This window comes from Eubalaena glacialis, chromosome 17 (genome assembly GCF_028564815.1).
Source record: "Eubalaena glacialis isolate mEubGla1 chromosome 17, mEubGla1.1.hap2.+ XY, whole genome shotgun sequence".
Classification (NCBI taxonomy): Eukaryota; Metazoa; Chordata; class Mammalia; order Artiodactyla; family Balaenidae; genus Eubalaena; species Eubalaena glacialis.
The window spans coordinates 80,998,670-81,016,923 of NC_083732.1; the positions used below are offsets into that span (position 1 = coordinate 80,998,670).

Genomic DNA, 18,254 nt, shown 5'->3' on the forward strand with positions numbered 1-18,254 from the left:
CAAAGTTTCCAAGAGATGTTACTGGCATGCTTTCCTCTCAGCTCAGAGATGGAGTTCAAACACCCCCTGAAAGCGGAGGCCCAGCTAGACCCACCACTACCCACCATGAAAGAAAACAGCCCAGCAGAGCAAAAGGCAAAAGAGGTGACGGAAGGGGAAGGAGGACCCCTTGGGACAGCCAGGGGTTGGAAGATAAGATTGTAACAGCCGCCTGCTGAGGGAGATTAAAATAGCTTCACACCCCCTGGGGCTGGGGTTAAGAACATTAGGGAGCTTGATAAATTCAGGTGGAAGCAAATGTGGCCAACAGTACTTTGTGTGTGTGTGTGTGTGTGTGTGTGTGTGTGTGTGTGTGTGTGTGTGTGTTGCTAAGAGGGAGTAGAAAACTATTCTGAACAACCCTAACCTTCAATATGTTAACAAGAGTGCAGAGGTCATCCAGATTGAGGACAGACATCGGGAAGAACTTCCCAATAGCAAACCTAATTAAAAACGCTTTGCTGAGTCAATCTAAGGAATTGGAAGGTTTACTTCGATCTAAACCTTGAAAGAAAGGGTCAATATCTACTTAGAGACAGACTGACATGTAACCTGGAGTTGATAATCTTTTAGATGTTTGAGAAGTAAAATTTTCCAAGGGTAGCACTGTGCTGCCTAAAATATATAAATGCTGTGTTTAAAAATGCATTTACCCTTGCACTCAGCGATGCCACCTGGGAGTTTACCTTAGCGCTGCACCTGCATGTGTATGAAATGATGTACATGTAAGATCCAACGAGTGTATGAACATCCTGCAGCACTGTTGGTAATGGTAACGTGGACCCAAGTGTCCACGTACAGGGCACTGGTCAAATAAACGTGGTGGAACACTGTGACATTGGAAAGAGAGAAGCAAGTGCTCTATGGACTGATGTTGGAAAGGTCTCCAACATAAGTGGTTAAATAAATAAAGCAAAGCATGGTATACTATTTCATATGGTTTTTCAAAAGGGATAAGAATATGTTGATATGTATTTGTATCACCTAGGGGGTTTTTTTTTTGTATGTTTGTTTGCTTTTCAATACTGTGTCAAAGATTCAGACAGAAGAGGAAATGGATTTGGAGCATGAATAGTGAATAGTATTATAGTTGGCAAACTATGGCCCTCCCCATTCCTCCACCTTTTTTTTTGTAAATAAAGTTTTATTGGAACACAGCAAGCCCATTTGCTTACATATTGTCTAGGGCTGCTTTCATGCCTTAACTGTAAAACTGAGTAGTTACAACAGAGACCATGTGGTCCTCAAAGCCTAAGATATTACCATCTGGCCCTTTATAGCAGATGTTTGCAGACCCCTAGCATGGGAATGATCTCAAGCATTCTGCAGCTTCGCCTGGCCTGGCTTCTAATACTAGCTGTGTCACCTACCCAAATGAACTTGGGCAATTCCCTTCCCAACAAGACCAGTTTCCTTATCTATATAATGAGAAATAGAAAGTTGCCTCCCACCTTCATAATGAAAAGTTCATGAAATAATGGACCTAAAACAGAGCAGCCACTAGCAGCGTCATAAAGGAATTAAATAAGCCCATTCCAGGGGCAGCTGGCCTGAGCTTGGCTCCATGCCCCACATTTTGTAACCATGTGACCGACCGAAGAGGACAAATTAACCTCCTGGAGACTCAGCTTCCTCTTCTGTAAAATGGGAACAAGCAATGAATCTAGTCTCTAATCAACCACAGCCTTATCCTTCCGTTTAGCAGGAGAAAATCCATGAAGTATGACTGGCCCAGAGACAGGCACACAGGACGTGGCTCATGCATGCTAATTATTACTTTCAAAAGCATTTAATTGACCTTAGAGTAACTGTACTTTTGAACCTGAGCTTTACATTTTAAAAAAGGTGTCTCATCACCGGCAGTTATGAGGCTCTGTGAGAACTGGGACATGAACATAGTTTAAAAGTACAGTGTCAACTATGTAAATGAAAAGGCTTTTCACATCCATCCACAGCCGGTCCAGGATGGATCATGCCAGGCTGGGCTGTAGGGCAGGGGCTTCTGTTTCCAACAGGGAGGCCTTGTAGACCTGAAAGGTTTGGCCAAAAAGATGGTAATAATTGTAGCAACAAAAGCTCATGAGCAAAGCTGGTCCCCTTCAGGGCGGACAGGTTTCTAACGGCTCCACGTGAATTAACCCACTCTATCCTCACCCTGGCCCCAAGACATAAGTCCTAGTGTCACTGTTTTTTAAAGTTGGGGGCCTGGAGCACAAAGAGTTTGAAGGATTTGCAAGTGGTCACAAAGCTGCAGGGTGTCCCAGGCAGGATCTAAACCCAGATAGTCTGGTCCCAGTGTATGTGGCCTTAACCTCTAAACTATGGGGCAGACAGAGTCGATGGACAATGGGCTTCATGCTGCAGGTTCTAGAACCACAGGATGCCAGAGGTGGAGGTGCTTAGAGGAACTCTGGTTCGATGTCCTTACTTCACAGATGAGATCAGTGAGGCGAGGGCAGAAAAGCCAGCGGCGGGCGAGAGGCCTGGCCACAGTGCCTTAGCCCTCGGGAGCCAAGCTGGGACTTGAACTGGTACTGCTTGTCCCTTTGCATTCCGGGACAAGGTGACCTGTGGAAACCAGGAAGCAGTGGACATGTGTGCGTGTGTGCATGTATACACACGTGGCAGTGTACATGCATGCGTGTTCCTATCGTGCACACACGTATGCCCGTGTACGAGTGGGCACGGGATGGGGTTAGCCAGGGGCATCTCCACTCACCTCCCCTTTCTCCACCAAAGGCTTCACCTCAGCGAGGTCCACGTCCTGCAGCTCCCGAGACATGTCCCTGCTGTCACCTGCCTACAAAGGAACAGAGAGTAGGAGGTTAGCGCTTCCTGCTGACAGATGTTTTCGGAAAGGGGCAAATCTGAGGCCAGGGAGCAAGCCTTCTCTTGCACAGCCCAGCAGCTCCTACCTCCTACCCACCGCCCCATCCCATCCCACTCTCGCCCCTGGGGACCCAGGGGAGTAGATTTCCTAGGATGGGAAACTGAGGCTTACGGACGCATCTACACTCAAAACCAGGCCCTCACACCCAGTCCAGGACCACCCACCACACCGAGGACGTTTCTCCCTGCATTTTAAATTTTATTTATTTAGTTGTTTATTTATTTATGGCTGTGTTGGGTCTTTGTTTCTGTGCGAGGGCTTTCTCTAGTTGTGGCAGGCGGGGGCCACTCTTCATCGCGGTGCACGGGCCTCTCACTATCGCGGCCTCTCTTGTTGCGGAGCACAGGCTCCAGACGCGCAGGCTCAGTAGTTGTGGCTCACGGGCCCAGTCGCTCCGCGGCATGTGGGATCTTCCCAGACCGGGGCACGAACCCGTGTCCCCTGCATTGGCAGGCAGATTCTCAACCACTGCGCCACCAGGGAAGCCCTCCCTGCATTTTAGAAGGAGACCCACATCGCCGAGCCCAAAGTCAGGCAGCCCCAGCTTGACGACCAAAAGGGGACAGAAGGTCGCGGAGGCCCGCCACAGGCAGGCGTGGCACTAGCTTCCTCCTCAAACTAGAGGGGCCCCAACAGAGGGGCGGCCACGCAGATGCCCCCGCGTCCACCCCTGTGCAGGGCACTCTGCTCCTTGCTGGGGGGAAGAGGGGCAGGGGGCAGGGAACACCTCAAGCCAAGGGGTCTGACACTGAACACCCAAGAGGATTTTGAAAGAAAAAGGACTTTCGAGGCAAAAAGCACTTCACGAGCCAGAGCGGAGGTGGGAGAGCAGGGGTGGGGAGGGCAGGGATGGGGGCAGAGATCGGGGCGGGGCAGAAGCGGTCCTCCTTGGCTCTGACACCCAGGCAAGTGCAGAAGAACCAGAAGAGCTCAGCTGAGCAGAGTTCGGGCGGTGGAAATGTCACCATAATCGACTCCCTGGGGAGCGAGGCTTGGGTGGTGACAGTTACTGAGCACACACCTGGGTGCCTAATCAAGGACCTGGTGGCATAAACGTTTCTTGTTACGGATGAATAGTCAAACTGGGAGAACAAAGCGCCCACCAGTACCGGGGTGAGGCACAAAGAGCCCAGAATGAGGGTTCCGTGCTGCAGGCAGAGGCCGACGAGATGGGGTGAAGAATAAGTGACAGGAGGAGGCCAGGGACCCTCAGGTCACAGACCCAGACCTTCCAAATTGGGTACTTGGTGAAAAGCCGCCTGATCTCGGCCCTCATGCTGCTCCTTTCCAGCATGGGGACCTCGCCCCAAGCTCCCCACAGATGTTAGCGGCCAGAGAGAGAATGCAAGTCTCTGAACTTCCAGCCCGGGGCTCCTCTGAAGATCCAGCTCCCCGAACCCAGAAGAGCCCTCTTTGTGACACACCTCTCAGAGGTCAGCGGACGACAGAGCCGGGGCCGCCCGGCACCCAGCCCTGCGCCACCAGTACATGGCATTCCGTGGGCAGATCCCCTGGGACGCTCGGGTCCGGGGCCCCGGCACGATTTTCCCCAGTAGATAACCAGCCCCACAAGAATGCCTTTATGCAGCCTTTGGAGTCCAGGCTCCAGAACATTCTGAAAACAAAGTCGGTTTTATATTTGTGAACACTGCTGGGTAGCTGCCAGCTTGGAAGCAGGAGGCATGAAAAGCCAAGGTCTGTCGGCCTTGCTAACTCAGCGTGTTCGTGGTCCCGAGACCCTGGCCGTGGGACACCTCGCCTACACAGCCCAGGGAGACTTCCAGAAGCCCGGGGCTCTGGCAATGCCACCCTTCGTGCTCAGAGGGAAAGGACTTTACATTTCACAGGGGCTCCTTCAGAAGCCAGGGATGAAGTCGGGGTCTCCCGCTACCCCCTGGGCGGGCCCAGGCAGGCCTCCTTCAGCCCCATGTGCGAGCTCCTTAGGACAGGTAGCCTACCCGGCCCGTTCCCTTCCCTACTTGTAGCTCCTAGCATCACAGCCAGGTGCAAAGTCAGGCCTCAACTCGCTTGTTGAATAGATAGATGAACGGCTTTTGTGCAGCTTCAGAACAATGTTTGTACGTAAATTCACTCCTACACGATCACTAGACCACAGGAGTGAACCGCTTTGAAAACAGGTCTACATTTATAAGGGCTCATCCCAGGCTGCAGTTCAGCCCGGTGTGCTCAGGTCTCCTTGGCTGCCAGATGCCGTGACTCCACTAGAGTGTTGGCCTCCACCTGCCCCCTCATCCTCTTTCAGAACAAGAAATAGTTCAAGTCCAGCCTTCCTGGCTTCCCAAACATGCTCCCAGAGAAATCTCTTTACTCCACACCTTCATTTCCTTCCGACAACCCAGCTTCCCAGACCCCAAGAGACAGTGGGTTGAAAACTGGCACGAATCCCTTAAACATCAGCATTTGAGAATCGCTGCTTTGGGAGGGTTGGGTGATGGGGCCTCCCGGAGCCCCACCCGCCATGTGCTCAGGGCCTTGGGGAGGCTCAGGGCGGAGCCCACAGAGAGGTAGCCCGGTGTTTGTCTAAACGAGGGTGATTCTTTCCCCCCCCATTTGGCGCTGTCTGGAGACATTCTTGATCGTCATGACTGGGCGATGCTACTGGCATCTAGTGGGTGGAGGCCAGGGCAGCTGCTAATCATTCCACAGCGCACAAGACGCTCCCGCAGCAGAATTATCTGGTCCCAGTAGGGAAGAGGCTGAGACACCCTGGCCTAGACCAAGAAGCAGCTAGTGAGGTCCCCAGGACCCTGAAGTCTGCAGGGAGACCAGATAAAGCAGAGGGACGCTCCAGTTCTCCTTGTCCGGGGCAGGGGGTGCCTGCAGGCCCGGGGCAGCCTGTAGCTGATAACCGTAACTGCAATTGTCCCGACAGGAAGAGCTGGCCAGGACCTCCATCTAGGTCACTGCCCGCAATAACCAAGGCTGCCCAAATGCACTGCAGAAGGTGCATCTTGAACCTTCCCCCTCCCCCCACCGCCCTCCCTGAGCTACTAGAGGAGCAAGAAGACAGCCTGCTTGCCACCCAGCTCTGCCGACTTAGGCCACTTGAGGCCAGCCCTTACCCTGTCTCTGTTGCCTCAATCCAAAAACTTCGCAAACTTTTGGTTCAGAAGCTGTTTGCCTCAAGGAAACCTTATAAGGAAGTTCAGTACATAAAAATTGATTGTTTTTCAGAAGAAAGCTGACATGCTTTGGGTGAAGCCAGGGACATCTCCCAGCAGCCCCTCGTGCTCCCCCTTCCTATCATCTGCCACCGCCCCCTGGCAAGACTAGCCCTCAAAGACCATCTGAGTTCCAAGAAGCGTGGACTGTACGGCGATTTACTCGGACGTGGCTTTCCCGTACAGTAGGTTCTCATGCGACAGGCACTGAGCAAAGAGAGAAAGGACCCCTGATAGCTCCATTGACAACTCTACTATGTGACAAGTCAGGGACCAATGGGAGGTGACCTGATTTGGGTGCTCTGGCTGGTGTCCCCGCCCCCTCCAGGTGCCACTCGGAGGGTCACACCCAGGGTCACTCCCCGCAGCCGACCTGAGGCCCCACTTGGCTCAGCAAGCTCTCTCCCTGCACTTGAGGCCGAGCGCTGGATGCCCGTCCCTGCCCTTCTCCACGGCCTCCTGAAAAGTCCCAGCGCAGAGTGTCAGACTGAAAAGGGCTGAGGCAATCATGCAATGGACAGGGGGTGACAGGGCCAGGCCGCACAGGGCACAGGGGTGGGAGCCCAGGAGTCCGACTCCCGGCCCTCTGCTCCAGCCTGTAGCATGGAGATGGGGCCGTACCTGCCAGCTGTGTCTCAGCACAGAAGGAAGCCGCTCCAGACAGGAAATGAGGTTGGGACAGGCCTCCTTCTGCTAAAACCCCACTCCGTGCCCAAAACAGGGCTCCAGGTCACAACGCCAGCTGCCAGACTGGTTTATACCACATTTTCCTTTCCCACCTACTTGCCCAGAAGGAATTCTGAGAAAACCAACATCGCAGAAGTGAAAGGTAGCCAGGAGCTAGGCGGGGAGACTTGAGGGTCAGACCTGGGCATCACCATTGATTGGCTCTGTGATCTAACCTCTGAGCCTCAGTCTGCTCATCCATAAAAAGGGCATAACAACTCCTGTTCCCAGCGAGTAGCAGCGGGGCTTAAATGAAACTATGGCACACAGAATCTGGCAAATAGCTGCTTAATTAATCAGTGCACTTTTCTGGTGGCCTCAGAGACCGCGGACATCTGTGGGGACATAGTCTATGTTTTTTTACATTCTTAGTCCCCGAGCGGCCCAGCAAGCAGGGGACACAGAGAAGACCTTCAGCAGGTGCCACATCGGTTTCCAGCAATCAGACCCAATGCACCATCACGCGGGTCAATGAGTAACAAAGGCCCAAGGGGGGCGGGCAAATACCTTTCCAGTTCAACAGACGCAGGAGTCAGTCAGCAATTAGCTGGACTTCATGGGTTCCAGGGAAGCCAAGACTGAGATTTGTCCAGAGGAGGGAAGTAGGTGACCTCGGGGACTGGGAAGGCAGCGGGCAGAGGCATCTCAGGCAATGAGGTCACGTGAGAGCTGTTAACCAGTCACCGGGAGAGCGAGGGGACACAGAGCCTGGGATTCTCAAAAACCCTGGTAGTGCAGCAGGAACACTGCTTAGGAGTCGGGGCATGGGAACCCTGCCACATGACTTTCCCCAAGTCATTCATCCCCTCCCTGGGCCTTGGCTTCCCATCTACAAAATATGTGGCGTGTGTTCTATGGACAGCACATGGTCCCCAAAACTCAGGATGGATGGGAGCCTAGGCGGGAGGGTGCTGCACACAGACAAAAGGGCCGTGCACCCTGGGGTCCTACCAGGGCCCCATGCAGCTTGGCTCTGCCTGGATCCATCGGCCCTGGGAACCTGGAAGAACCTCTCCTCCCGGCCTCGACCCCTCCCTGTCCGTAAAACAGGAGTCTCCCTCCAGCTCTGGCACTCTTCTAGCAAGCCACACAGGGGGACCTATCTGCAAGCTCTGCTGGGCCCCTAGAATTCCCCGAGGCAGGGCGGGGGTGTCCAGCAGACAAACATCCAGGATGTGCTCTGGGAGCCCCAAGATGCACCCATCTCAGCAAGAGTGGTCAAAACCCTGCACAAACACAGCAGGATCACAGCAACAAGAACTTCTATGGCACCTCCTGGGCTCCAAACTCTGTCCCTCCTTTGAGCTTTCCAGCAACCCTAGAAGGTGGACCTTATCGTGAACAGTCTGACAGGGAAATGGAAGCACAGAGAGATTATGAAATGTACCCCAAGTCACCAAGCATCAAGATGGCACAGCTTAAAGCAACCTTAAAGGGGACAGTTGACCATGACACCAGCTTGCTCTAAATAGACACACATACCGTGCACCCAGCCCCAGGGTAAGGATGTGCTGAGGATGGGCTATATGTGTGCCCAAGAGGCTTCTCCTGTGTGGATCAGCTGGGGGAGTCATGTGTTTCTCCCTCTACCATGAGCAGTCCCCCAGAGCCACCACGAGAGGCCCCCTTCCCTGCAATGCCACCCGGGATCTTCCTGTAGGTTCTCAGCCCCCCTGAGCCACCACGAGAGGCCCCCTTCCCTGCAATACCACCCGGGATCTTCCTGTAGGTTCTCAGCCCCCCTGAGCCACCACGAGAGGCCCCCTTCCCTGCAATGCCACCCGGGATCTTCCTGTAGGTTCTCAGCCCCCCTGAGCCACCACGAGAGGCCCCCTTCCCTGCAATACCACCCGGGATCTTCCTGTAGGTTCTCAGCCCCCCTGAGCCACCACGAGAGGCCCCCTTCCCTGCAATGCCACCCGCGATCTTCCTGTAGGTTCTCAGCCCCCCTGAGCCACCACGAGAGGCCCCCTTCCCTGCAATGCCACCCGCGATCTTCCTGTAGGTTCTCAGCCCCCCAGAGCCACCACGAGAGGCCCCCTTCCCTGCAATGCCACCCGGGATCTTCCTGTAGGTTCTCAGCCCCTCTGAGCCACCACGAGAGGCCCCCTTCCCTGCAATGCCACCCGGGATCTTCCTGTAGGTTCTCAGCCCCCCTGAGCCACCACAAGAGGGCCAGTCCACGCCTTAGACTTTTCTATTCTCCCGTCACAATACCCAGAAGGGCTTCTGTGTTTAGCTTTTCCCCAGAGTGCCTTCCTGACATGGCAAATCCAATACTTTGAAAAAGGGTTCACTGCATTGTTCTACCTGTTCCTCAAGGAGGTCCCTGGGAGAATGTGGATCTGATCATCCCAGCTTACAGATGGGTCACCTGAGGCTCAAACGCCAAGGCCCATGTGACTCCCTTAAGGCCTAGGCTCCATCCTTCGACGTGGGTGCAGGTGTGCAGGGCAGGGGCGGGCAGACCACAGCCTCCTGGAGTCCTTCAGTGAAGCAGAGAGAGAGGGCCCAGGAGCGACTGTTGATAAGTTTGCATCGATTGTGATGGTCAGCAAGTGGTCCAGATTTTGTCTGCTCCAGAACACGCCTGGTTTCCAAGCCACATGAAAGCGGTGTGTTTTCCAGCACACTGGGCTCTTTATAGAACAGAATTTAAAAGGGGGGCGGGCGGATCAATGGGTGCTGCTGTCGCCATAACATCTTCCCCGAATACAGGGATCCCCAGAAGGTGCCAGAGAACAGTCCCCCGTCTGCATTAACCTCAAGGAAAGTAGCCTTGGGGTATGCCTTGCCTCTCTCTGCCTTACTGTGAACGCGTTCTTTGGTCCCTTCTTTGCCAAAGAGATTTTGACGCCAAGCTACCAGGCAGTTCGTGGGTTCTCTTGATGTTTTCTGGACCTTTCGAAATCCAAGGCTCTGGGGAGGGTGAGGAACTTGGTGGCCTTAACTCTCAATGTTTTTCTTAAGTAATAAACCTAGTAAAAAATATGGCTGGACTCACTGGACCTTCAAGAAAGTTCCCCAGTTGAGGGGAAGGGAAGTCAAAAATAGGGCTTTCGGAAGTCAATAAAACAGTGACAACACAATTGCGGAAAAGAAGATCAGACAATCAGAATTCCTCGAGGCCCCTGGTGCTTTGCATGGGGGTTGAACCTCAGCAGCATTCAACGAACTGTCTGATATTGAAAGAATAAAAAAGGAATCACTAAAGAGAAGACACACCCCAGCTGCGTGCATTCCCCGGGTACCAGTCTAGAACTGAAACGGAACTTGTCTGTGTTCGGCCAGAGCACAGAACTAGCAAGAAGGTCAGGGAGTGTGTCTGGGACACAATAGCAGGAAGAGGGAGGGGCCAGCACTTGGTCCTCGCCCACCCCCTTCCCTGCAACACCACCCAGGATCTTCCTGTAGGTTCTCAGCGGAGTTTTGGCAGCCCAGCTACGTGTTTGGCAGAGAGAAGATCAGACCGTCTGCAGGGATGAGCAGAATAACGGAAGTCCAAAGGAGGATGCTGGGTGGGTTAGAGGATTTTTCTGAGAATCTGCGGGGCAAGCATGGGCGGCACTGGATGGTCTGTGAGATAATTTGTGGAAAGCACACAGACGGAGCCAGTGTTCGCATTGGATGTGGATGTAGTTTCTTCCTACAAAACCCTTTGTCCCCGAGATGGGACGAGTGCCACACTGACGGGATCCTTCCCCGAACTGGTCTTTCTGCTTCTACCCTCTGGATGGCCTTCCGACCTTTCCTACACAAGAGGGCCCAAGTTATTTCCTTAATAAGTGGGGGTTTCCTTTGGACCAACATTAATTGAGTGCCTACTAAGTGCCAGGCTCTCAGGTCTACAGGGAAAAGGGTGAATAAGGAGACAGCCCAGAATGATCCAAGAAGGGTACCTAACCCAGCCTGCCTGCCTGGAGGGGAAGGCCAGGGAGGGCTTTCTGAAGAAAAGAGACAAGTTCAATGATTAATAAGGAGAGGGGAAAGGAGGTGAGGGCTCCCAGCTAAGAGAGTCCTCAGAATTACCTGCCTCTTAAGAATGCCTCTCACACCCACATTCAGAGAGGGCTGCCCAGAACCTCCTCAAAGCCAACAGGGTGGAATCGGGGGTCAAGATGGGGGAACAGGATGGAACCCCGGTCCCCATCCACCTCTTTAAGCAGAGCTGCACATGGGCGTAAAATTTATAGGTACAGAGGTTTCCACAGGTTTAAGGAGGAAAAAAATTCTATAAAAGATAAGGCCCCCAGATTGCTAATGAGCCCCATTTCCTACCACCTGTTGGAGGAACAGCCCTGCTGGAATGGAAACGCCTGGAGATGGAGCCCAGGTGAGCAGGGGTTGGCAGGTCTTCAGTAAATGATGAAGTCAAAGATTGGGTCAAAGAGAGACCTATGTGTGGACCCGAATTCTGTAATCTGGTCTGTTCTGCAGTGCCAAGTCAGATTCCCAGGGTTACCCAGGTCTCTTCTCACAAGGCGCCCACCCTGGAGAGCTGGGCTCCATGCACACCTGATCAGAGCCTCCCACCCCTCCTGCCCACCCCCCCTCCGACATGCCTGGGCTGGCGCAGCAGGGGGCCAAGTGAGTGTCCAGGGAATTTAACCTCCCCAGGCTCTGCAGCAGAAATGGCCAACCCACCTCTCTCTGTCTCCAAACATAAAGAGAAAGAGCAAGTAGAAGGGCAGGGCTGGAACCAGACTGAGATCAGGGAGGCAGGAAGGGCCGCCTGAAATGAATCCAAGAAACAAAGTTCAAGTTCTAAAGACAGGTCCAGAAGGATCTGGACAGGGAAAGGTCCAGGGCAGCTCACGTGGAACAGAACCCCATCACTTGATTCTGGACAAGCAAGTGACCTGCGCAAGCCTCAGTTTTCTGACCTGAGAAATGGCAAGGATGTCTCCTATCTCAACTGAACCGGGCGATGCCCTGAAATCGCAAGTCACGTTAGCCAGATAAGAACTACTTACTGAGTACTGTGTCCCCAGACCCTGGAGTATGAGAAATGTGGCCACCCCTTTCTTTTCCTCTCCCCCTACCCATTATTCTGGAGCAGGTATCCTCAACTCTGGCTGCCTTCAGTACACCCTACCCCCAGCCCAGCCCAGGGAGCTTTGAAACAATGCAGATTCCTGGCATATCCCAGACCTACTAGGCCTGGAAATCTGCATTTCAGACAAGGTTCCCATTACATTTTTATGCGTTCAGCATAAGCCTAGCTTTTTTTTTTTTTTAATAAATTTATTTATTTTATTTATTTATTTTTGGCTGCGTTGGGTCTTCGTTGCTGTGCGCGGGCTTTCTCTAGCTGAGACGAGCAGTGGCCACTCTTTGTTGCAGTGCGCGGGCCTCTCATTGCGGCAGCTTCTCTTGTTGCGGAGCATGGGCTCTAGGCGCGCAGGCTTCAGTAGTTGTGGCTCACAGGCTCAGTAGTTGTGGCTCGCAGGCTCCAGAGCGCAGGCTCAGTAGTTGTGGCGCACGGGCTTAGCTGCTCCGCGGCAATGTGGGATCTTCCCAGACCAGGGCTTGAACCCGTGTCGCCTGCATTGGCAGGCGGATTCTTAACCACTGCACCACCAGGGAAGCCCAAGCCTAGCTTTTTGGAAAAACCTCAAGAAGCAAAACATGAGTCCAGCATTTGCAGGCGCTCCCACTGGTCTGGGTAAGTTTAGAACAAAGGTTCCTGCCACTGATTGCCAAGGAAATGCCTTTTCATTTGTGGAATTGATTGACAGCAAAGTCCCTCATGGTGTCCTCACAGGCGAGTACTGTTCTCAGTTCCTTCCATGGATTAACTCAATTAATATTTACACATCCTAGTGAGACAGTGTCTGTTATTCTCATTTTTCAGGGGAGGAAACTGAGGCCCAGAGCTCCTGATTGCGTCTCTGTACTTTTCATTCAAGCCCTTACGCAATCACCCCAACATGCTATCATGAAAAAGAACAAAGGCTTTCAAGTCTGACTCTCTGGGTTCTAAGTCTGGTTCTCTCACTTTCAGTCACGTGGCCCACAGGCAAGTCCCTTAAACATTCTTGGCCTTGGTTTTCTCAGCCATTCAATGGAGCCAAGACAGCCCAAGCAGAGCTCTTGCAAGGACGAGAGGGGATGCGAGGATACAGCCACTGATCTGAAGAGAGAGAGGCCTTGTCCCTCCCCGGCCCCCTCCGCCTGAGTCAGGCCCCCTCCTTGCTAGAATCTCAGATGCTGAGTCATCACCTTGGCTTCCTTTCTGAAGCACAGGGCCTTCTGAGTCACGCCTTGGATGGGATTCTCTGGAGTTGGGTCCCAAGGAAGAACTGCAGCTTCAGGCCATCAGAAAAACACAATGCGATCTTTCTTCCCCATCCTTGCTGAGGCAGCTCAAGCCAGATTTCAATGCACTGAGGGGAGGGAAAGGGGGGTCCAGCTCTGTTTAGATCTGGGGTCCAAGCTGGAGGAGGCAGCCCAAAACCCATCAACCACTGCTTAGCGGGGCTGCAGCCCTTTCTCACTAGACTGAGTCTGCTAATCTCTCAAGAACACACAATTCACACTGAAAATCAATCAATCAATCACCCACATTCTGTCTGGAAAGTTTCCTCACCAGAAACTCAGTGAATATCCAATTTATTTTTGCCCCTCTGACAGCAGAAAATAAATCTCTCAAGACTGAGACCCCCTTTCACCACCTTCAATCCCAGCCAGGAGACCCCTGGAAAGGGTCTTGGAGAGCCGATTCCCAGTTTCGGCTTATCCTTGGTAAGTCGTTCCCTGTCTCAGTTTCCATCTGTAAAATGGGTAGAAGTTGGACCAGTAACTTGTGTGAGTTTTTAATTCCAGTCCAAATTATCAAACCAATGGATAGTAATCCTGGATTTGCTTCTCAGCAGAGGAGACCCCAAGAGATGCTCCAAGGTCTCCTTGGAAAGCCCAGGCACATGCTACCACCAAAAGGTCTACTGCCTCCGTGGGATGCTGGCTACCCGTGGGATCATCGGGGAGTGGGGCAGAAGGGAAGGAGCCATTCAATTCATTCAGCGTCTGTATTTGATCCCCGCCCAAGGGCCTGGCCCTGGGCCAGGTGCCAAGTGATGGGGTGAGGCAGGCAACGCCTTCCTTCTCACTCTCTAATGAGAGACAAGGTCCCTCAAAGCTAAGAAGGGACATCCCAGGCTTGGATCCTTACACCAGAGCACTGTCCCTTTGGAGGTTTCCCAGCACTTCCGGACCACCTCTACCTCCCCTCCTCCCCTGACTCCCACCCTGTGCCACTCCGCTCCAGCAGTTACCACCACAGAGGGCTGGGGGCTGCACCCGCACCTGCATTTCTCCCCTACTTGGTGAGCCCCTTGAAGGCAGGTGCCGGGGTTGGCACTCTCTGTACCTTGCTTATTTCAGTTCACGTTTGTGAAACTCAGTAATGATTCCAGAATTTCTATACAGGAGGAGGCTGTGCTGGAAGGTGTGCCTTGAAACTGCACTTTTCATAGCAAGAACTCGGTTTGTGTTTAGATATTTTGCTCTTTAGGAGAAGGTGAAGTATGGCTAATGGCCATTAGGAGGAGGCTAAAGCCCTCCTTCGTGGCCACTGGCTGAACTCTCTTTGAATCTTTCATCTCTCCCAGTAACTCAAAGGAACCAAACAAACTTCAAACTGAAGCGCCCAGGACATCTGCGAAGAAGAGTTGGTCTCCGGCACAAGACAACCGGGCCCTCCGCCACCAGATCTCCCTCCCCCACCAGCTGCCAGGCACCTCCCCCTTCCAAGCCACAAATCGGTGCTGCCCCGGACCCACAGGGACGTCTGACAGCAGAGGCGACAGACGGGCGAGTGGGACTGGTGGGACTGGTGGGCTGGGGTGGGGGGGAGGGGTAAGGAAAAGAGCCACTAACGTGGCCCAAGCGGTGACCGCGCGTTTGCCCCGGAGCCCACCGCTTTGCACACGCCCTGCCCGCGGCTGAACCGGGGACCGCGGCGGATGGCCGAGGAGCGTCCGAGCGCCTCCAGCTGCTCTCCTCCTGGAGGGCAGGAGAGGCGGGCCCGGGAGGCAGGGGAGAGGCGAAGCGGGGGAGGGTGGGCGGAGGCGAAAATGACGCCACTCGAAGCCCCGGCCGACGCAGGGCCGCCAGATGCCCAAGCGACCCCTCCGGCCCAGGCCACCTCTTCCGCGACGCCACAGTGCCCACCCCGGGCCACCTCGGGGGGCGCACCCTGCCACCCTCGCTCCCGCCCGTGTCACACGCGCTGTGACACACCTCGGACCCACCCCACCACGCACACACACACACACACACACACACACAAGCGCGCCCCACCCCGGCTTCCAGGCTGAATGGGTCCCCGCCCCTCGGACGCACCCTGACTCTGGGCACACCCACGCCCCCTTCTCCCGCCTCAAACCCATCGCCGCTCACCCCTGCCCACCGCCTTTCTACACACGCGCACTCAACCCCTCCTTCCCCAGACACCCCACTGCAGGGACAAACGCCACCCCGCCCCCGACACACGCACTCTTGGTCCCTCCTCCTGCTCCCAGCTCCAGCTCGCCCCCCGGCCCGCGGCGCCAGCTGTGATCTGGGAGGGCCCCGGGAGCGCGGTCAAGGTGTGCCCCGAGCCTCTCCACCCCCGACCCCGACCCCCAGGATCCCACTTCCTCAGCTAGGGGAAAGGTGAACGGGGACCTTTTTTCCCTCTTGTAGCCGAATCGAAACCCCTCACTCCGGCAGTGCCCGCGCCCCCAAAGCCCCCGCTCGCTCTCGCCCTCGCGCCACGGGGAAGCCGAGCACTTGCAGCTCCGCGGGGCCACAAAGGGCGGTCCAGGAGCTGCAGCAGCACCCACGGGCGACCGATCCCTCCCCGCCCGGCGGAAAGAGGGCGTCAGGCTTACCTGAGGTTGAGAGAGAAAAGCAAAAAGAGCCGGAGCTAGGCTGGCGGCGCCCAGAGGGAGCGAGGAGAGCGGCGACGAGAGGCTTGCGCTCCCGAGCCGGAGCTGGGAGCCAGGGGAGGTTTGTTTATGCCCCGGAGGAGGGCGACTTTATAGGCGCTGCGGCCCCGCCCCCCCGCGCCTCGCCCCGCCCCCGCCCTCCCGGGCCCAGCTCGCAGCGGGGACACACCCCTCGCCGCTCCCTCCTAGCGGGCGCTCCTCCTGCTCCCTTGGGCGCCCCTGGCCGTGCTGGGGCAGCGCGCGGCGGGCGCCCGCCGGAGCCGCCGCCTGTTGCGCAAGCCCGAGTAGGGGCGCGGCGGGGAGGGGCCTCCGGTCCCGGCGGCCGTTAGGCTCTGCTGTCCCTTCCTTCGTCCGGAAGGCCGGGGCCTCGGCGTGTGCAGCGGGCGTGTGTGCACCGGGGATGCGTTTGTGCGCGGGTGCGTGTGCCTGTGCGCGCTCGTGCGTGTGCATGCGGACTTCCGTGTGTCTCTGTGTGACCATCTCCATCTCAGAGTTTCTTCTTCCGAGTCCCGTCGCGCCACGCCCTGACATCCCTTACGGGCGACTCCCCACTTCCTCCAGGTCTTAGCTCCCGAACCCCATTTAGCTGCCTCCTTTGCTTCCCGGAGACCCGCTCCCCGCGACTCTCACCCCATGCCCCTGCCGTGTTGCATCAGCTCTCCGCTGAAATGCACGCTCCCATTTAGTCACGTCCGTCTTGCTCAGCCCATCCTACAGCCTGGACACCGCCCCGCCCCCGCCCCCCGTACCGCTTCCTATCCGCCTCCCGAGTTCCGAGCCCACCCGCCCTTTCCCACCCCGGCGTCCTTCTCCCCGCCCCCAGGACCCTGGCTGGAAGGGAGGATTCTCACTCTTTCCTCTCCTGGATCCCAGAACTTGTACTGAGCACCCTTTCCACGCTTAGCTGCCTTGTCTGCTCTCTGGTTTTTGCCTCCGTGTTCTCAAGCCGCTCTGCAGATCAGAATGCCGGTGGAACTCTTTTTTATAAGGTACGTGCCAGGGCTCCACCCCAGGACAGTTTGATTAGAATCTCAAGGATGGCAGACCAGACGTCTTTTAAGAGCTTCCCAGATGGTTCTACTGTGCAGCCCCGGTGAGAATCACTGCACTGAGAGAGCATCATTTTATGGGTGAAGAAAAGACCCTGTCCTTGTCCCCAGGCCCCTTGCCCAGACTTGTGTTTGCAGGGACCTGCGCCCCTCCCCCTCCGTCTGCCTGCCGGTGGTAAACCTCTTCCCTCCACCAGCCCAGGCTTTGCTCAGGGCAGGGGCCTGCGTCTCCTCTGTGCGTCCCATTTGCCTGCATGGGCCCTGATATTTACCTATTCTGTCATTCCACAAATATTTATTGAGCCGCTGCTGTGAGCCAGGTCCTGTGCTCAGCTTCTGGGAAAAGGAGTGAAAAGGCAAGGTCCTTTCCCTGGGGTTCATAGCACAGGAGCCCCAAGGCTCATTTTCTCCATCTGCACAAGGAGAAGGTTAAGCTGAGCTCATTCACTGGGTAACTGGATTGAGCACCTGCTCTGTCCAGGCTCTGTTCTAGGCTCTGGGGACATGGTAATGAACAAAAAGTTTGCCTCTTCCAGATCCGCCCTGCTGTAGGAACAGCCTCCCTGGTCTAGCAGTCTGCAGGCCAGCGTTCTTTTACCCCACTCACATACATCCATTTTCCCTTACCTCCCCCATTTTGACTTTGAACACACATTTATTGAGCCCCTATGGTTTATTACCTGGCAAAAATATAGAAGGTCAAGTTCAAAAGTGGAATAGGCTGCCTACTCCTTCATTAACAAGTGGAAACTTTGAGGAAGACTTGGGGGTGGGGCACACAGCACAGCCCAGACCTGCAGCCAGATTTGCCCAATGGGAGGCTAGGCTTGTGCTTAGGAGCCCCAGCCTTCTGCAAGACAATGAGCAGAGAACAAGTGAGAGGACAGAGGAGCCAAGGTACCAGAGGCAAAGAGAGGAGAAAAGAAGAATTCTACAGGGGAGTAGAGTTTTCCGAGAGGGCTGGCGTTCTTCGACCAGGGTGAAAGGAGATCGTTGCAGAGTCCAAATCAGCTTGGAAAAGTTCTGATGTAGGTGTCGTTTGGGTCCCAGACTCCCTCTCATGGGTCCAACACAGCCACTTTTTCCTTCAGTGCTGCAGTGCATTGTTGTTTCTGCGATGCGCTGAGTACCAGATGAAGCAGTTTTCTTGCGTTTCGCTGTAGGAAGGACTGACTTGGGGGCAACCCTGGCTGCACACACAGGGGTAGAAGATGCTCATCCTGTGAAGCAGCCCCAGGGAACTGAGAGCTTCCTGCACCTCCGCATCCCCCAGCCCAGGCCAGCTGAGACAGCAGAAGCTCTCAGAGCCAAATGCGGGTGCAATTGTATTGAACTGTTTAAATTATTTCTCTTTCTCACTGGTCAGCAGTAGAATTAGGTTTGCTTAGTAAATGCACGTGTGCTGCAAAGCCATCACAGAATGAGACTGGATTTTCTG

The 18,254-nt window shown here is 54.9% G+C and overlaps 1 protein-coding gene across 2 annotated transcripts in view; it reads right to left on the reverse strand.

The window, feature by feature from the left end:
* The window catches only part of NDRG1 (N-myc downstream regulated 1), a 57,068-nt gene extending 41,221 nt beyond the window's left edge, over positions 1-15,847 (reverse strand). Inside the window, exons 1-3 of one of the 2 annotated variants that reach the window (XM_061172240.1) lie at positions 15,711-15,847; positions 13,060-13,223; positions 2,759-2,839 (exon numbers count right to left, since the gene is read on the reverse strand). In XM_061172240.1, coding sequence (XP_061028223.1) covers positions 2,759-2,821 — 63 coding nt within the window. In that variant the 5' untranslated portion in view covers positions 2,822-2,839; positions 13,060-13,223; positions 15,711-15,847. The remainder of the gene's footprint in view (positions 1-2,758; positions 2,840-13,059; positions 13,224-15,710) is intronic. The other variant, XM_061172239.1, reaches the window with a different exon arrangement.
* Positions 15,848-18,254: the final 2,407 nt, after the last annotated feature.